Genomic DNA, 16,381 nt, shown 5'->3' on the forward strand with positions numbered 1-16,381 from the left:
TTCTCATGTTTCGATTGACAAACATTTAAAACTCCCTCACGTGAGTACAACTTCTGAAATGAAAAATTAAAAAATAATTTTAGCAGATTTAAAATAAAAATAGGACTGAAATAAAATTGAATAAAATCTAACGTGAGGGAAGTTCAGTAGCACACCAGAACTCCTGTAGATCGAATCTTCTGGTTACTGCGTTAAAAGATTAATTTTACCAGATTATTTGAAAAAAAGGACAACAGCATAGAAGTAACCCTAAGAAATACACATTAATGTTGAAAAAAAAAAAATTCTTAACACAAGATGGTGCACGTTATCATGTGCTCCCCTTTCCTTTCAGAAAACATAAAAATGTATAGCTAGAAATAAGCCCATTTCTAACTGGTTACACTGCACAAGAATGGACTACTACTCTGTTAAACGGTGAGTGGTGGTAGAGTAGCATGTAACAATCTTAGCCAGAAAATAAGATAATATTTACCTTGTTTTAATTGGTCTCTGTTAAAATGCAATTAATGGAGCAACTATCTCATAACTTCAACATACTAGGGATCTATTAAGTATACATTCTTTAGTGCATCAATTTCTGTCAACTGCATGCTAAATTCTTTATTTGGGAAAACATTTTCAGCCTTCATTCTTTCTCTGACCCCGTAAGCAGGGATTTTGGCCTTCAAATAAGCCTGAACCAGAATCTGAAATGGCCTAAGACGACCGGTGTATCCACACTGCCTCATTTTATAGAACCATTTCTCAGTATTATGTACATCTCCACAATTTGCATACTGTTCCATCACAACCATGTAAGAGCTGAATAACGGCTTCACTGCACCCCCACATTGCCTTTCGGCAGCCTTACTTAAAATCGAAGCGGCCTTCTCTACATCACCGGCTTTAACATAGAATCTCACTAGTCCATCCCAAACCAGTGGACCAGACCAACATCTAGAATGTCTCATTCGCTCGACAAAGTCCTTACCTTTCGATATCTGGTCATTCAGAGCATAAACTCTAAGAAGTTCAGAAAAGAGCCTGGATGAGGGCCCCTTAAATTTATGCATTGCCATTTCAAATACTGCTTCTGCTTCCTCAACTTTTCCAAGTTTGCCCAATGCTCCTATTACTGCTTCACACTCCAGCATTGTGGGGTCTGACTTGCAATTGTTCCATATTCTGCTTACATCACTAGTCATGTCAAGAGAGGCGTAGAGAGAGAACAGTTTATTGTATATCCTAATATATTCATGTGAGTTTGCTCCTTCTATTTCTTTCAGTATAGTGATGGCTTTATGTTTATATCCCTCAGAAATATAGTATCTGGCCAAGTCTGTCAGGAAATGAGTATCAGGTTGCAAACCATGAGATTTCATATCCTCAACCAATTGTTCCATCCCTATTATGTCCCCAGTTTCACCCTTGGTGGCTATCAGAATCCTGTATGTAAGATGAGATGGAGTTAAATTTTCGTTCTTCATAAAGGATAATATGCCGAGTATCTTCCTTCTGTCATACTTCTTGTACAAAATGATCATCTGATTCAAAGTATAGATAGTAATTGGCAAACCTAAACTTCTCATTTTTTCAAAAACTGTCACGGATTTTTCCATGTTGCCAGAGCGGACACAGTTTACTAGAAGAGTTCTGTACAGTAATTCACCTTTGAAAGAGTCTGGCACATCATTCTTCATGTACTTCTCTGCCACATCAACTCCCTGAACCTTGGCTATTAAATCGAGATGAGAGGCATAAGCATTTTCACTATGCTCTAATTGTTTCGTGGTCTCCAACCATTCCAAAATCTGCAAAACAGATAACAGCGGAAAGAAGTTCAGACATAAATGATTATATTAAGTCTCGCAAGAAAGGCTTAATTTATCAAGTATATCTTGAACAATTGCATGAAGTAGGGACTGTTGGAAAACACGTCTACAACTCAAAATAGATGCAGGATAGCAATAATTAACTCTGGAATGGATCCTTTCATCAATTTCTTCCCTTCTTTGGTTTTAAATATTCGATCTCCATGTATTTTGATGAATCGATGACAATTGACAACAGAATCATACAATCTAATTTCTAAGTGTACACCAGAAAAGGCAATTGTATTTCAAAATTTAACATGGCAAGTGCAAATTCAAGTGTTACTAATGAAGCATCTTCGATTGGTTAACAAAATCTTGGTACTATTTTAAAGAAAAAAAAAGATAAAGCTCCATTACACAACCAAATAACAATGACATAAGGATATGTTTTGTATGGAGTAGTTTGAGAAGAAGGGGGACAAGGGTGAATCTTCTATTTCATGTAAATATTATCTTATTTGAGATTTTTTTTATTTCAAAAGAAAAAAGGAATAAAATACGTTCATGCTTGCAACCCTTCAACAATCTTCTCTTCATTCTTATGAACATTTTATTACTCAATTTAAAAATATAAAACAACACTGTTGTTTTCCTCTCCTAATACCTACAGCTAAATATATAACATCAGCATTAATTATTAGTCTAAAATGAACAACACTCAAAACAGAATATTTTAGAGACAAAATGATAGCTCCAGCAAGGCAACATTAAATACAAAGATATCCAACCACAGATATGCTATTGCTTTCCACCAAACAGAACCTAAAAGCTAGCGATTCATATGAATGTAACAAATAAAATCAGTTTAATACATGAAAAATGTAACCATAACATGTTGTAAACCAACTATCTGAAAAGCTTTAAGTTGTTGGGTGAAAGCAAAGAAATTGTTCCATGGCTCTTAACACATCACTTTCTTTAAAAGAAAAGGCATTTGGGCTTGAAGCATGGAAATGCATCATCCCACCCAAGTCTTGTGCTAAAATCAACCTACAGGTGGCAAGATTGATTTCCTGAATACCTACTCAGGCTCCAATATCAAGTCACGAACCAATTCTTTCAAAAACTCAAGCTATTTGGCAAAAGCGTAAAAAATAGAAAATGCAGCTTCATTGACCAAAATACCAGATGGTCTCTTGGACCTCAATATGAATATAAACAAAGCACAGTATGTGGTATTTAAGCATATTGAACTCCAAGAAGATACTTGGCATTTCAAAAGTTTATAACTAAAATCATTCAAATACATAAATGCATTTTTTATCTATAAAACATATTAAAAGAATACTAGATGAACAATGCCCTTAAGAGACTAGCATCATTATCTACCACTATGAAACCACCCATAAATTATGCAAAAAACTTGGCTAAGCAATTTAATAGAAACTGCAGAAAGCACCTTCAACGCCTTGTAATACATATGATGCTTCCAGAGAATAAATACAATCTTCGAAGCCTCTAAATGGCTCAAATGCTCCACTGCTTCAGCAAATTTTTTCAGAATACCAGGAAGGTAGGGGGCTGGACTGTTCATAACGGTTCTTAACAACTCCAAAGAAGTCTTCCTCTTCAAAGGCTCACGACAGCCAAGGTATAGGTCATTTGCATATTCCGACAGAGGATCATCGAGACGACTAGGTTCTGACTCAAATTCCTGCTCAACTTCTTCATCCAAATTAATGTCCCCGTTGACCTTAGCTGAAAGGAATTTCTCAAGTTCCAAAACTGTTTCTTTCAAAATATTCTCATTACAACTTTTCTCATTAACCAAAGAAGACAAATGGCGACTACCCATAAAGAACTTTCCAATAACGGGTGAAGTATGGTAACTTTCCTCTCTTAAACAAACCATTTTTGCACCTGACAATGCAGGATAACAGCCACAAACGTTGTTACGTCTGAGATACCTCTCAGTATCATGTTTTATCCCACATAACAATAATCCTGAAACCTCCACAGAATGCCCCAGTCTCCTACGAATAAGAGAAGCAATAGCAAACCCATAAAATTCCCACCAAAAATATAAAACCCACAAAAAATATTACCTTTAAAGTAAAAACAAAAATCTATGCTACATTTTGTTCCAATAAGGCAACATAGAAGTGGAAGAAACAGAAAACGAGGCTCTACGGTGTACATCAAATGACAACAGAAAATGGTAATGATTGGGGGGGGGGAGCGCTATTAATTATTATAAGCAATAGAAGCAATGTATGCAAATGCATGAAAATGGTGGTAAAAACCACTCTACAACAACATGAGTGTAAAAGTACTATAGCTTAACTTAAGAGCAAGTTCCAGTTTTTGGGGAAGAGGAGTGAAAGCAACTCGGTAATTGAATTGAAAAGATAGATACTTGATAGGGAAAACACATTGGCGCAGAATCGACATGAAGATTGAAGACGCTACCGAACCCTAATGATAGTGGGTGGAACGTTCCTCTTCTCATTTTTCAAGTTTAAGCGTTCAACTCGGTGAAGGGTTCAATTTCTGATTTTTGAAGAATTGTATTGTTTATTTAGATAATTTAATTTGAAATCTAAATTTAGTTATAAAATCCTTCTCCGTAATCTATGCTATTAATTTATATTAAAAGAATCATAAATTTTTAATATTTTGTGTGATTACGTATTATTTTTTTAAAATTAAACACGTTTTTTTAGTTTTAACTTGTCTGAATTTTTCATTATCTAAAAGTAATACAATTTGATCACAAAAATTTAAATATCATTTTTTTTATCTAATTAAGTTGATTTTTTTTTTAACATTAGCACTTTTGATATTTGAACTATCTTCTATTCGGAACACGTAAAAAAAATTACACCAATTTATTTTAAAAATTCGAGAATAAATATATATATATATATATATATAAATTTGTAATGTAAATTCAAATTTTACATCTAGGTCCTACCAAGCATATTTAACAAAAGAAAAAAAAAATCTGTAAACCTTTTTAGTTTTATAAGACTTTTTTTTATTCATAGAAAAAAAAATTCACAAACATTCAGTGAATGCATAAACTTTTAATTAAATAAAAAACAAGGTAAGAATACACTATGGGCTTTAACCTACTTGCGAAGAGTCCAGGCCCAATGTTAATTGGGCTGCGTCAATGGTTTCAACCAAAACCCTAATATTTGACTCACAAACCCTATTTTTTTGGTGTTCTTAGATATTCCGATAGATAGAGAACGCGGCATAACCTAAGGCCATCTTTGTTTTCTGTGTCTGTGCATCAACCACAACCAGAAGCCGCCATGGCCACTGCAAGGACTGTGAAGGACGTTTCTCCCCACGAGTTCGTCAAGGCGTACTCTTCTCACCTTAAGCGATCTGGCAAGGTCATTCCTTCTCTTATTTGTCAATCAAAAACGTTTCTCAAGTTTGAGATTACGAGATTAATGCGAAGCCTTTATTTTTGTCTTCTGATTTGATTGTTTCATGCTGGGTGAACTGTTTATGATTCATTTTGGTTTTATTCTTATAATGGGTTATAGGAACATTGTTGATTTTGCCTATTTTCTAATGGTGCTTTTGTTAAGCAGTCACGCCCAACCAAACCTGTTGATTGTTTTCTGTATAAAGTTGCATGTTTTGAATTGGGTTGGTCTAAAGTTCGCAACTTGATTCATGCGATTGCTTGACATTTACTCTGGGTATCAAGAGTGAGTTTTCTGTGTTGAGTTTGATCATAAGTGAGTGTTTGAAAATAAAGGAGTTTATTAGTTGTGACATGGTAAATAGATGGTTGATTGTGTAATTGATTCAGAAGGAAGCATTTGTTTGTCATTTGGGTTTAGTTTCCTTCTTTTAGCACTGTGTTGACCTAGGTCTGGAAAGGTCTTTCCTTTGGTTGTGATTTTGTATGTAGTAATCATGTTCTTTGTGTTGTTTTGTGTTGATTAATTGTGACTAGTCTCAGTGACTTTTCTCAGTTTTAATTCGCTATCTTTATGAAATAGGTGATGTCCGTAATGTCTTTTAAAATATCCTTTTATTAATATGTCGTTCTAAATTCTTCTTTTGGTTCTAACCAGATGGAGCTGCCAGAGTGGACTGATATTGTCAAGACAGCAAGATTTAAGGAGTTGGCTCCCTATGATCCTGACTGGTACTATGTTAGAGCTGGTGAGTTTCTTTTTTCTTGTTGACTGTGTTTTAGGGTTTCGGGAATGCATTTTCTGGTTAATAGCATTGTGTTGCTGAAAATTTCAATGATATAATAGTGAGTTGTGCTGTGTTTTTTAATTCAAATCATGAACAATTTCAGCTTCCATGGCTAGAAAGATCTACTTGAGAGGAGGACTTGGTGTTGGTGCATTTCAGAGGATTTATGGCGGGAGCAAGAGGAACGGTAGCCGTCCTCCTCATTTCTGCAAGAGCAGTGGTGCCATTGCCCGTCACATTCTTCAACAGTTGCAAACCATGAACATCATTGAACTGGACACCAAGGGGTAAAAGCTCTCTTCTCTAATATTTTATATTAGCTACATTACAATGTTAAAGATCATATCACAGTTATAGCTTATCTTTTGCAATTAATGACTTCTGTTGCATAGCTTGTCTTTTGCAATTGTTGGTGCTATTCTTGTTTGTTCCTTCTGCATCAGAATCTGAGCATGTTCATTTATTCTTCATGTGATAAAATGTATCCATCTTTTGTTTCAGTGGCAGGAGAATCACTTCCAGTGGCCGGCGGGATCTTGATCAAGTTGCCGGACGCATTGTGGTTGCACCTTGATCTGTAAACTGCCAATGAGAGCTAGTCTGCTGCCATAAGCACTATTAAGATTTTGGGGTTTTGTTAGAGAGATGTGATGATAACAGATTATGCGCAAATTTTGATTTTAGACTGAGTGTCTTTCTATTTATTGGACGTGCTTAATGTTTATGATGTTCTTGCTTTCAGTCTTTTATTAGATCATATTGCCACATTTTTTTTCTTTTGATTTTTCATTTTGGATATTCCTTTTTTTGTTTTTTTACTTATGAAATGAAGATTAAGGGTAGATTAAACTGATTACGGGAAGTGGCTATAATTCTTCTTGATTCATCTATTGTGTAACTGAGCATTTGCCAATATGATATTTTAATTTGGGTAGCACTGGGCACTGATCTCATTTTCATTTGAGGAAAGAAATTAAACCAGTTTGAAGAAGTAATTGGTGAGGTTAATTGAAAAAATAATAATTTAAATTCGTAATTTTAAGTTACAAAGTGGTTTATGTATTTTTCAAAATTGATTAGTTAGGCATCATTTAAAATGTGAATTTAGTTTTTTCATGAACTTGAATGTTAAATTTATATATAGAGAAGTTATAAACATTAATCTTGTTTATACAACATAGTTGTTAAGTTAACTATGTAATTTATTATAGTTACAATTTTCTTGGGATCAATGCTAATCTTTTTTTCCATTTCCATTCTTAAATATTTCTCATAGTTGATAGTAGTGCCTCAATTCCGTAATTTATATATATTATTTAAATAATTATTTTATTATTTTTATTAGAATAATAATAAATATTAGTCAATTAGAAAACGAAATTTTGGAAAAAGCTTTCAAAAATCTTATGGATTGGATTGTTGTAGAATAATTTAAATGTATTTTTTGTTTTCCGTCATGTTTCAAAGTATATATCAATTTTATCATTTAACTTTATAAAAGATACGTAAAATACATGAACTAATGAGTTTGGTAATGATGGTCAGGAGGATGAGTATTCTAGGTTTGGTGATCAATGATTTGAAATTTAATCATTATATTTTGACAATTTTTTTATAACATAAAATATTTTTTTAAATGATTTTAAAATATAAAAACATAAAAAATAAAAAAATGAAAGTCATTTAAAAATGTTACCTCATGAAATAAAAAAAATTATCAAAATTATCAAAATTTAATTGTTAACTTTTTTTGGTATTTAAAATGGATTTAAAAAAGGAGTAACTGGTTTCTCGTGGAAATAGTTGAGAAATCGAAAAAATAAGAGAAATATTGATTCATTGTTGAGGGCTACCCCACTAACCTCTTATGTCATTTCATACTTTATAAAATATTTTATAAAATTGAGAGATGAAATTCCATACTTTAAAGCAGTGACAGAATGCATTTTTAATAAATAATTTTAAAACGAAAAATATATTTAACTCCTCTTTAAAAAATAAAAAGTTAATTATGGAGTACGCATTTCAAAATCTTCCTCATGAATTATACTTTTTTTAAAAGAATAAAATACTTTTTAAATGTGAGATAATATTTTCTGAATGCCTCTGACCTTATTTTGAGATAATATTTTTTAAAAAGCATAAATTTAAAAAGGCAATTTTTGCCACTACACTCAAATGGGAGATTTGAGAATATGCAAGTGAAAAAGAATAATGGTCTCTAACCAAATATCAATCAAAGTTTGGTTCCACTCCACGAGTATTTCTAAACACATTTTTTTTTTTTTTTAATTTCAAACGATCTGTAAATAATTTTTTCCTTAATTGTTCTTAATTATTTGTATAGTAAAAAACACATTTTCTATTTCTTTTTTTAATTTCAAACGATCTGCAAATAATTCTTTCCTTAATTGTTCTTAATTATTTGTATAGTAAAAGACATAATCTAATATAAATTGCATATTTAATTTTCGTTTAGCATATGAACTTGTAAAAAAATTAACACGGCCGTTATCAAAAAACAATATGGTTAATATTATTGGGGACATGAAAAATTCATTATTGATATTTGTAATATTAAACAAAAGAGGTTACTGTTAATTTATCTTATATATAAATATGGAATATGTTTTGAAATATGAAAAAAAAAACACTACATATTTTGTTAATTTAAATTTTAAAATTGGTCTCCCTTACTGTTGTTGGTTGGTCCTCTCAATATTAATATAACTGAGTGATTTGTTATTCAAACCTATCCACACAATATAAGTTTATTTCAAAAAACTTCTCTATAAACAGAGGAAAAAGAAAAAACAGCCCTAGATAAGCTAAATAATTTTATGAATATGCTACAAGATATTGGAATGTAGGAGAACATCAATTTATTTTTTCTATATTACTCATACATTCACTTGATTTCAGAAACAAGTTAATGGAAGCAGAAATTTGAGTAACACCGGTTGGATAACAGAAACAGAAAGTTGAAGTAGCAAGGCAAAATTGAATCAGTGCCTAAAGTGCCTCACATTGGTAAAGAGTAGTGAAACACCATACTTGTTACAACAATCTATGGCATCCTGGTCTCTGATACTCCCACCTGGTTCTGCTATAACACCGATTCCACTTTCACATGCTTCTTCCACAGCATCTTTCCAAGCTGTTCATAGATTAAGATGCATCCATGTTAACATAATTATCAAAAGGAAAAAGCAACTTATACTCTAAACTAATTTACTTTCACATAGCAAGGACTCTTCTGTCTTGTTATGGTTTGATAGGAACTGAAAATCTCATAATGATGTTTATGTTTTATCCAGCTAAAAGGGATTTCAGGATCTCACAAGAGAGGAAAATCCTCCAGCACATAGATTTAGTTGCATGAAGACGAAAAAGAAAAAAAAAAGGATACAAAGAGACTACAACTACACTGTCTTACGGACACGAAGATACAGTTAAATTGAGAAAATATAATACACAAGACACGGTGTGTGTATATACATATTAGTTTTGAACTATCAACTAACACATTGTCAACTAACACAAAAATGAATCTAATCTATCTAATTGGCGGCCATTGTCTCCAAAGAATATGTTGTTTATAAAACAGCAAAACTCAATGAATTCTGGTGTCGCAAATATTTTGACAATAAGACTTACCAAATGGGAAGAAGGCATCACTGGCCAAGGCTGCTCCTTTAACATCATCTCCAGCTTTCCTCATTGCTATTCTCAAACTCTCCACACGGTTTGGTTGCCCACTTCCCATACCTAGCATACAATTGTTCTGCAAAAGATTATAACAAAAGGGGTCAGTTTCTTGAACATAAAGGCAGAGAAAAGTTTCATGGTATGAGAGATTACAACCTTAGCTATCACAATGGCATTGCTTTTGACATGCTTCACACACAACCATGCAAACTCTGCATCACGAAGTTCATCATCTTGTGGAGCCTTCCCAGAGACCACGTTGAACTTGATGTCTTGTGGGGTTAAGTCATCTGAATCCTGAGCCAACCAACCTCCACCAACCTGTCTGAGTGAAAGCTTTCCCGGTTCATTCTTTTTGGCTTCAAGAATCCTTAAAGTTTTGGACTTTCCACGCAGAATCTCAAGCCCCTTCTCTGTGTAGCTGGGTGCAACTACTATTTCATAAAACATCCTTGTCTCACCGTCTGTGGGGCTTCTGAATTCTCGAATTTCTTTAGCTAGTGCCTAAAATATATGAAAAATATTAGAAACATTACTTATATAACATTGTTTCCTCCATGTCTTAAAGTGAAAAACCAGTGACTGGATCACTTTGTATCACCTGAAAAGAAGAAAAAATCAGACAAAAAACTCAAATAGAATATTTACCTCATCAATTTCCACGTTGAACGCTACAATTCCACCAAATGCACTCACAGGATCTGCTTTAACAGCTAGTCTGTAGGCTTCAAGAATATCATCACGTGATGCTACTCCACAAGGATTGGTATGCTTCACTACTACACAGGTGGGGTTCTTAAACTCACACACACAGTTCCAAGCTGCATCAGCATCCAAGTAGTTATTATATGACATCTCCTGCATGATAATGTTAAGGTTGTAATGTTAGGGGAATTACATGAAGATTTATAGAAACGGTACAATTTTTCAGTCACAAACTCTTGAAATATATGAAATACGTTTAGCAGTAAATTCAGATGATAATGAAAGAAATTAGTGTGTTGACTCCCACCTTTCCATGGTGTTGGATGGCTGTAGCAATTCCACCAGCATTAACCTCAGAAAGTTTTTTGTCGACATAGAATGCAGCTTTTTGATGGGGATTTTCACCATAACGGAGAGAACTTTTGAGTGAAAGAGGCACTGTTAAGCTAGGAGGAAATTTATCTGTCATCAAATACAACAGAATAAGTAAATCTATTGAGAACATAAAAATTAACAACAGCACTTGAAATATTTAAACTAAATACATATTCAGTATACTCGCATAATATACAGACAGTTCTGTTCATGATAATAATAATAATAATAATAATAATAATAATAATAATAATAATAATAATAAATAAATAAATACAAACAATGGTTTAACCCATATCAAGATACCTAATGCTCCATTAATATCAAGTCTTTGGACAGTAATATTAACCGCTAGTGATATCCTTGTTGCAATGGTCAAACACTGATAATAAGGCATGTTCGATAATAAACCTATCTTTGGATTGATTTTATTATTAACACGCAAAACCTTATAATTATCACTTTTACCGTCACAGGTGTGTATGCAACCCGGCCAAGTATTAATCTTCCTTTAGACCGATCAGTACTTGCATGGATATACATAAGCACCAACATTTAACATTTTTTTACAAACTATCTCCTCAAGAGAGGTCACTTTGGTGACTTCTTAATTTAATTTGCCCATAAAAATGTTAACAAAACCAGAATTTAATTATTATTATAATTTTTTTTTTAATGTGAGCATAATTAGTTTATTTCTTTTGTTCTCAATTGAGCAACGATTGCTTCTGTATCTGCCAATATAAATTCTGTTCCACTCCTCAATGGAACAAATTTTAAGGACTAGAAAGAAAATATTGATATTATTCTTGGCTGCATGGATTTGGATCTTGCATTAAGAATTGAGCAACCCCCTACTCCTATGACGTCCAGTACTCCTGAAGAAATAAGGAATCATGAGAAGTGGGATCGCTCAAACCGCATGAGCCTAATGATCATTAAGCTCATGCGGTTTGAGCAATCCCACTTCTCATAATTCCTTATTTCTTCAAGAGTACTGGACGCCGTAGGAGTTGGGGTTGCTCAATTCTTAATGCAAGATCCAAATCCATACAGCCAAGAATAATATCAATATTTTCTTTCCAATCCTTAAAATTTGTTCCATTGAGGAGTGGAACAGAATTTATATTGGCAGATACAGAATCAATAGTTGCTGAATTGAGAACAAAAGAAATAAACTAATTATGCTCACATTAAAAAAAAATCAGAATTAAATATACGATTTAAAAATCACTGACTTCACAAACTTCAAAATTAGAAAATATATAAAATATATGAAATTTGTACACCAACTAATCTGGTGGCTATAGATGAAGCTTTAACATTCTAGGATTATATTTATAGATTATTATCATTTTTCTGTAATGGACGTTTCCATCTCACTGAGGAAATGAACTAACAACAATCAATAATCAATTCCTCACAAAACTTGAAACAGAATTACCTCCCACACTCTGCTTCCACAACCACTCAGATACTGCAGAGTCATAGGAAGCAACATGTTGAAAAGCTTTCCATGCAAGTTTTAGCCTGAATTTTTCATCATCCTGGTTCCCTTTAAGAAATTCCAGAAGGGCAGGGTAATCTTCTGTATCAACCACGACTAAAACATCTTTGTGATTCTGCTCAAATAAGAATTTATCACCATATATTCAAAATATTTCAATAGAAAAACTAAAAAATTCAGGTCAAAGACAGTATACAATGAACAGGGGTTATTAAACTTTTCATAGATGGCATTCGGTGGTAGGATATTTTCTGAGCCATTTTAGAAAACCCTTTTAAGTTTTCATGACAAGATAAAGATTTATCAATGATGTCAAGAGATCAAATTTATTTTGAGGTTTGGCATATTCAGTAAAAAAGAAAAGAAAATCACCTTTGCAGCAGCTCTAATCATGGCTGGACCACCAATGTCAATATTTTCAATTCCATCCTCAAACTCAATGCCACCAGCTGCAGTGACTTTATCGTAAAATGGGTACAAGTTCACCACCACAACATCAAAAGTACCTAAAAGGAGAAACTTTAAGAAAAAGCAAATACAATCTCTCAAACTAAATGAGTGCAACCAAAATTGAACAGAAAACTAGAACCATGCAGTTGTAATAGCAGTTGACAACAACATAACTTACCAATTCCATGTGTATTAAGAGCTTCAATATGATGTTTTAGGTCCCTTCTAGCCAGGATACCCCCATGTATGTTAGGGTGCAAAGTTTTGACACGACCATCAAGCTGTGAAAAAAAGCCACAACATTCTTGTTATAAGCTTGTACATGTTTGAGCAAACTTCAAAGAAAGTAGTGACCATTCTGCTAGTAAGTCCACACTGAGAGCAAACCCAGGCACAATGGTAAAAGTTGTAACTTGAGGAATTCTTGGCCATGGGTTTGAATACCAAATTTATAATATATCCATTCTGCTGAGGGTGCCAACGTTTATAAGATTACCAAAGCAAGGAGATTAGTCATCAATATAAACTCTAAAAAGTTTGCAACTATGACACTCCAAATTTCCATATAGGAAATGTTGGTTTAAGTAACCAATAAATGAGAAGTCATGATGCTAATACAGACTAAAACTTTTGACCTATGTACAGATGTGGCTATCAACATTCAATAGAAACCATTAAAGTTACAATAAAAGAAACACCAGAACAGCTAGTTCTGCAGGAAAATATCAGCAGAAAATTAAAGCCTTGTAATCCAATAAAAACATTAAAAGAAGCATGACCAAGCAATTAGAAAACTTGATTAAGCCCCTGCTTAAGTAAGCTTTTCCTTCAATATACACTTATAGTAGAGACAAAAATAAGGTAAAATTGATTAAGTTCTGTTTACTAGATAAAATCAACTTATACACGTCAGTTTTTGGTGAGGTTAGATTATAGAGCTTCTATAATAGTTAAAGAGCAAGAGTTTATTCTAACATACAGGAGAAACTTAATTCATTTTTCATCCTTATTGCCCTTTGTAAAATTTTTCATAAAAATGTTTATCCAAAGAGGGCCTAATCACATAATAATTCATAGACGTATCATCAGAAGTTCCAGCACTAGAATTGTTCGTGAGTTTAGAGAGGAGAACTCAAGCAGCAATGCGCACACACCATTTCAGGGAACTGAGTAAGCTGTTCTACTTTAGTAACAGCTACTCCAGCCTTCTCCAAAGCAGAAGCTGTTCCTCCAGTTGAAACAATAGTGTATCTACAATTCAATAGAGAAACTGTCAATAGTTCACTATAGCAACTGAAGCTTCTCGAGATTCCACAAACCACATAAAAAAAAAAAAAAAACAAGGGTGAATAAATAGTATGAAAAAATCAAATAAAGGAGAGTAAAAAGCAAGAGTATTCTAACATATTAGAAAAGAAAATCATTAACTGTAATAATTTATTTACCCTAATTCCTGGAGCCCATTGCCAACAAATGCAAGATCCTTCTTATCTGACAATGATATCAAGGCTTGCTTGGTCCCTGTTTCACAGAAAAACATCGTATGCCAGAAACAGTTATCTTTGCATTTAAAAGTATAGAAAACATCACCAAAGGGTAAAATATGGGTTTGTTTTGAAACTTACAAATTAAAAAACAAGTATTGTCTAAACTGAAATCACAAAGAATAAATACAAATTCTCTCTACAATTAAAATTAACTGGTTTTGAATGGAACACGGGGAAGGAAAGTTATTCAAAACATTTTTGTGGGGCAAATCACCAAACCTTAATGAATTGGACTAATTTGCATCTTAAATTAGGAGGACTTATTGAATGCACACATGCAAGATACATCTGCCGCGGATGAGCTTAATATAGTAAAACAATGATTTGATATCTCAACTATGACAAGTTTTCTGTGTCTGCTGTATTAAAATCCCTCTTAGGCTCATGAAGTGCAACAAATGAGCTTCGGTGGAGATATAGGATGCACGTGTCCGTTCTCTTTTGACGTAAAACCAAACATACAGTTACCAAATAATCATCAGCAAAACATCCACACAGAATCAATGATTATTCATACTACCCCAGGAAATAATCAATAGCTTATGTGTGATAGAAAAAAAGGACCAAAACCATTAGTAAGCCCAAAATGTCTTAGAACATCAGTGCGGATTAATCACACAAGGTCATGCAATAAAAAATCAAAAACGGCATTAAGAGAGAAATGAAAGCACCCTTTGAGATTAGAAAGCAAAGACACGAATGCAATCCACTCCATTTGAAGCCACATATGTGGTATTGTGTAAATCGCCCCCATTAGATAAAAAACGATTCTTTTTGGTTACCTTTGAGGGGTGAAAAAGAAAACAAACAAAATCCCTAAATAAAACGATTGAAAACACGAAAAGAAAAGAGGTGGTGGGAATGAAAAGTACCAGGGACAGAGGAAGAAGAAGCAATTTTAGAGGCTGCTATGGTATCAGTCTCCGCCATGGCTTTGATGGGAACACCCCTGAAGTGCAGTGAAGATGACCGCACCTGGACATACCCATTTAAAAATCAATACCATTGAGCAACAACAAAATCAGATATAAGCAGATAAACAAAAAAAGAAAAGTATTAACACAACTTTAGATAATAAACTGAAACAGTGAATAAAGAAGGAGAAAAAGAAGAATACCAAAGTTTTGGATAGGAGATGGGAAGAGAAGTTATGGGGGGTTGTGAGGGGATAAGGAGAGTGGAGAGTTCCACAGAGAATGCGAGAGGGGATGGTGGCTGCGGTGGTAGTGGCGGCGGTGGTGGCTGCGGCGGAGGAAGCACCCAACACAAACATCCTCTGAGTGTGTTAAAGAGTGACACAACCAATGAGTTATGTTAACAAAGCTTTTGACTTAGGTTTGATTGATTCTCAAATTCTTGTCCTTTTCATCAAATAGGTTGTGTTGCTTTGTGGTGTTCAATGGGCATGTCTTATATGAATGAAACTCAACTCTTGGAAAAACCCAAAATCCAATCACAATTTATAGCAGAAAATTGTGAAAAAAATTCCATCAAACATTTTTTTTTATCTCTACATTATACAAGCTAACAAAATTTTAAACATTTTTTTAATATCAATGGAGAGTGAAATAAAATACAATGATTAATAAAAAATAAAAGGTTAAATATGTTTTTTGTCCTTCAAATTTTAATAAAATTTGGAATTAGTCTTTTTAACCCAATTTTGTTAGGTTTATCAAACGTTTCAAACGCATCTCATGTTAGTATTCAAAATGTATATACATTTTGACACATTTTTTCTTTAATATTACCTCAAATATTAACGTAAATCGCATTTAAAACGTCATATAAATTTGACAAAATTTAGTTAAAAGAACTAAATTCATGTATTTTTAAAGATAAATGACAAAATTGATCTAGAGTTTCGAAAAGAGACTAATTACAAATTTTACTGAATTTTGAGAAAGCAAAAACATATTTAACCCAAAAATAAATAAAATTATTGCAACATATAATAATGTGATAAACAGATGGCATGTTTAAAGTGAAAAATTCATTTATTTATAATAATAATAATAATATGTAAAGGGATGATAATATTAATACGAGGATTAAGGATTTGG

General features: G+C 33.1%; 3 protein-coding genes across 4 annotated transcripts; 1 reads left to right on the forward strand and 2 right to left on the reverse strand.

The window, feature by feature from the left end:
* Nucleotides 1-287: 287 nt before the first annotated feature.
* On the reverse strand, nt 288-4,345 carry LOC114183016 (pentatricopeptide repeat-containing protein At1g80270, mitochondrial-like). 2 transcript variants are annotated; one of them, XM_028069849.1, is made up of 3 exons: nt 4,141-4,345; nt 3,256-3,829; nt 288-1,793 (listed from the first exon to the last, which is right to left on the reverse strand). In XM_028069849.1, the coding sequence occupies exons 1-3, from the start codon at nt 4,245-4,247 to the stop codon at nt 540-542; spliced, it is 1,935 nt and encodes a 644-aa protein (XP_027925650.1). In that variant the 5' UTR covers nt 4,248-4,345; the 3' UTR covers nt 288-539. The 2 variants fall into 2 exon arrangements, with proteins under 2 accessions (XP_027925650.1, XP_027925658.1); XM_028069857.1 differs by having other exon boundaries at nt 4,213-4,344.
* Nucleotides 4,346-4,991: 646 nt separating this feature from the next.
* LOC114182289 (40S ribosomal protein S19-1) lies at nt 4,992-6,882 on the forward strand. Its single transcript, XM_028069133.1, has 4 exons — nt 4,992-5,200; nt 5,897-5,987; nt 6,130-6,313; nt 6,528-6,882. The coding sequence occupies exons 1-4, from the start codon at nt 5,117-5,119 to the stop codon at nt 6,598-6,600; spliced, it is 432 nt and encodes a 143-aa protein (XP_027924934.1). The 5' UTR covers nt 4,992-5,116; the 3' UTR covers nt 6,601-6,882.
* Nucleotides 6,883-8,829: 1,947 nt separating this feature from the next.
* On the reverse strand, nt 8,830-15,719 carry LOC114182282 (bifunctional purine biosynthesis protein PurH). The gene is made up of 12 exons (XM_028069121.1): nt 15,436-15,719; nt 15,191-15,293; nt 14,217-14,292; nt 13,926-14,022; nt 12,950-13,052; nt 12,694-12,827; nt 12,259-12,436; nt 10,747-10,901; nt 10,383-10,592; nt 9,891-10,238; nt 9,684-9,810; nt 8,830-9,183 (listed from the first exon to the last, which is right to left on the reverse strand). The coding sequence occupies exons 1-12, from the start codon at nt 15,589-15,591 to the stop codon at nt 9,032-9,034; spliced, it is 1,839 nt and encodes a 612-aa protein (XP_027924922.1). The 5' UTR covers nt 15,592-15,719; the 3' UTR covers nt 8,830-9,031.
* Nucleotides 15,720-16,381: the final 662 nt, after the last annotated feature.

The sequence above is a fragment of the Vigna unguiculata genome, chromosome 1, assembly GCF_004118075.2.
Source record: "Vigna unguiculata cultivar IT97K-499-35 chromosome 1, ASM411807v1, whole genome shotgun sequence".
In the NCBI taxonomy this organism is placed as follows: domain Eukaryota; kingdom Viridiplantae; phylum Streptophyta; class Magnoliopsida; order Fabales; family Fabaceae; genus Vigna; species Vigna unguiculata.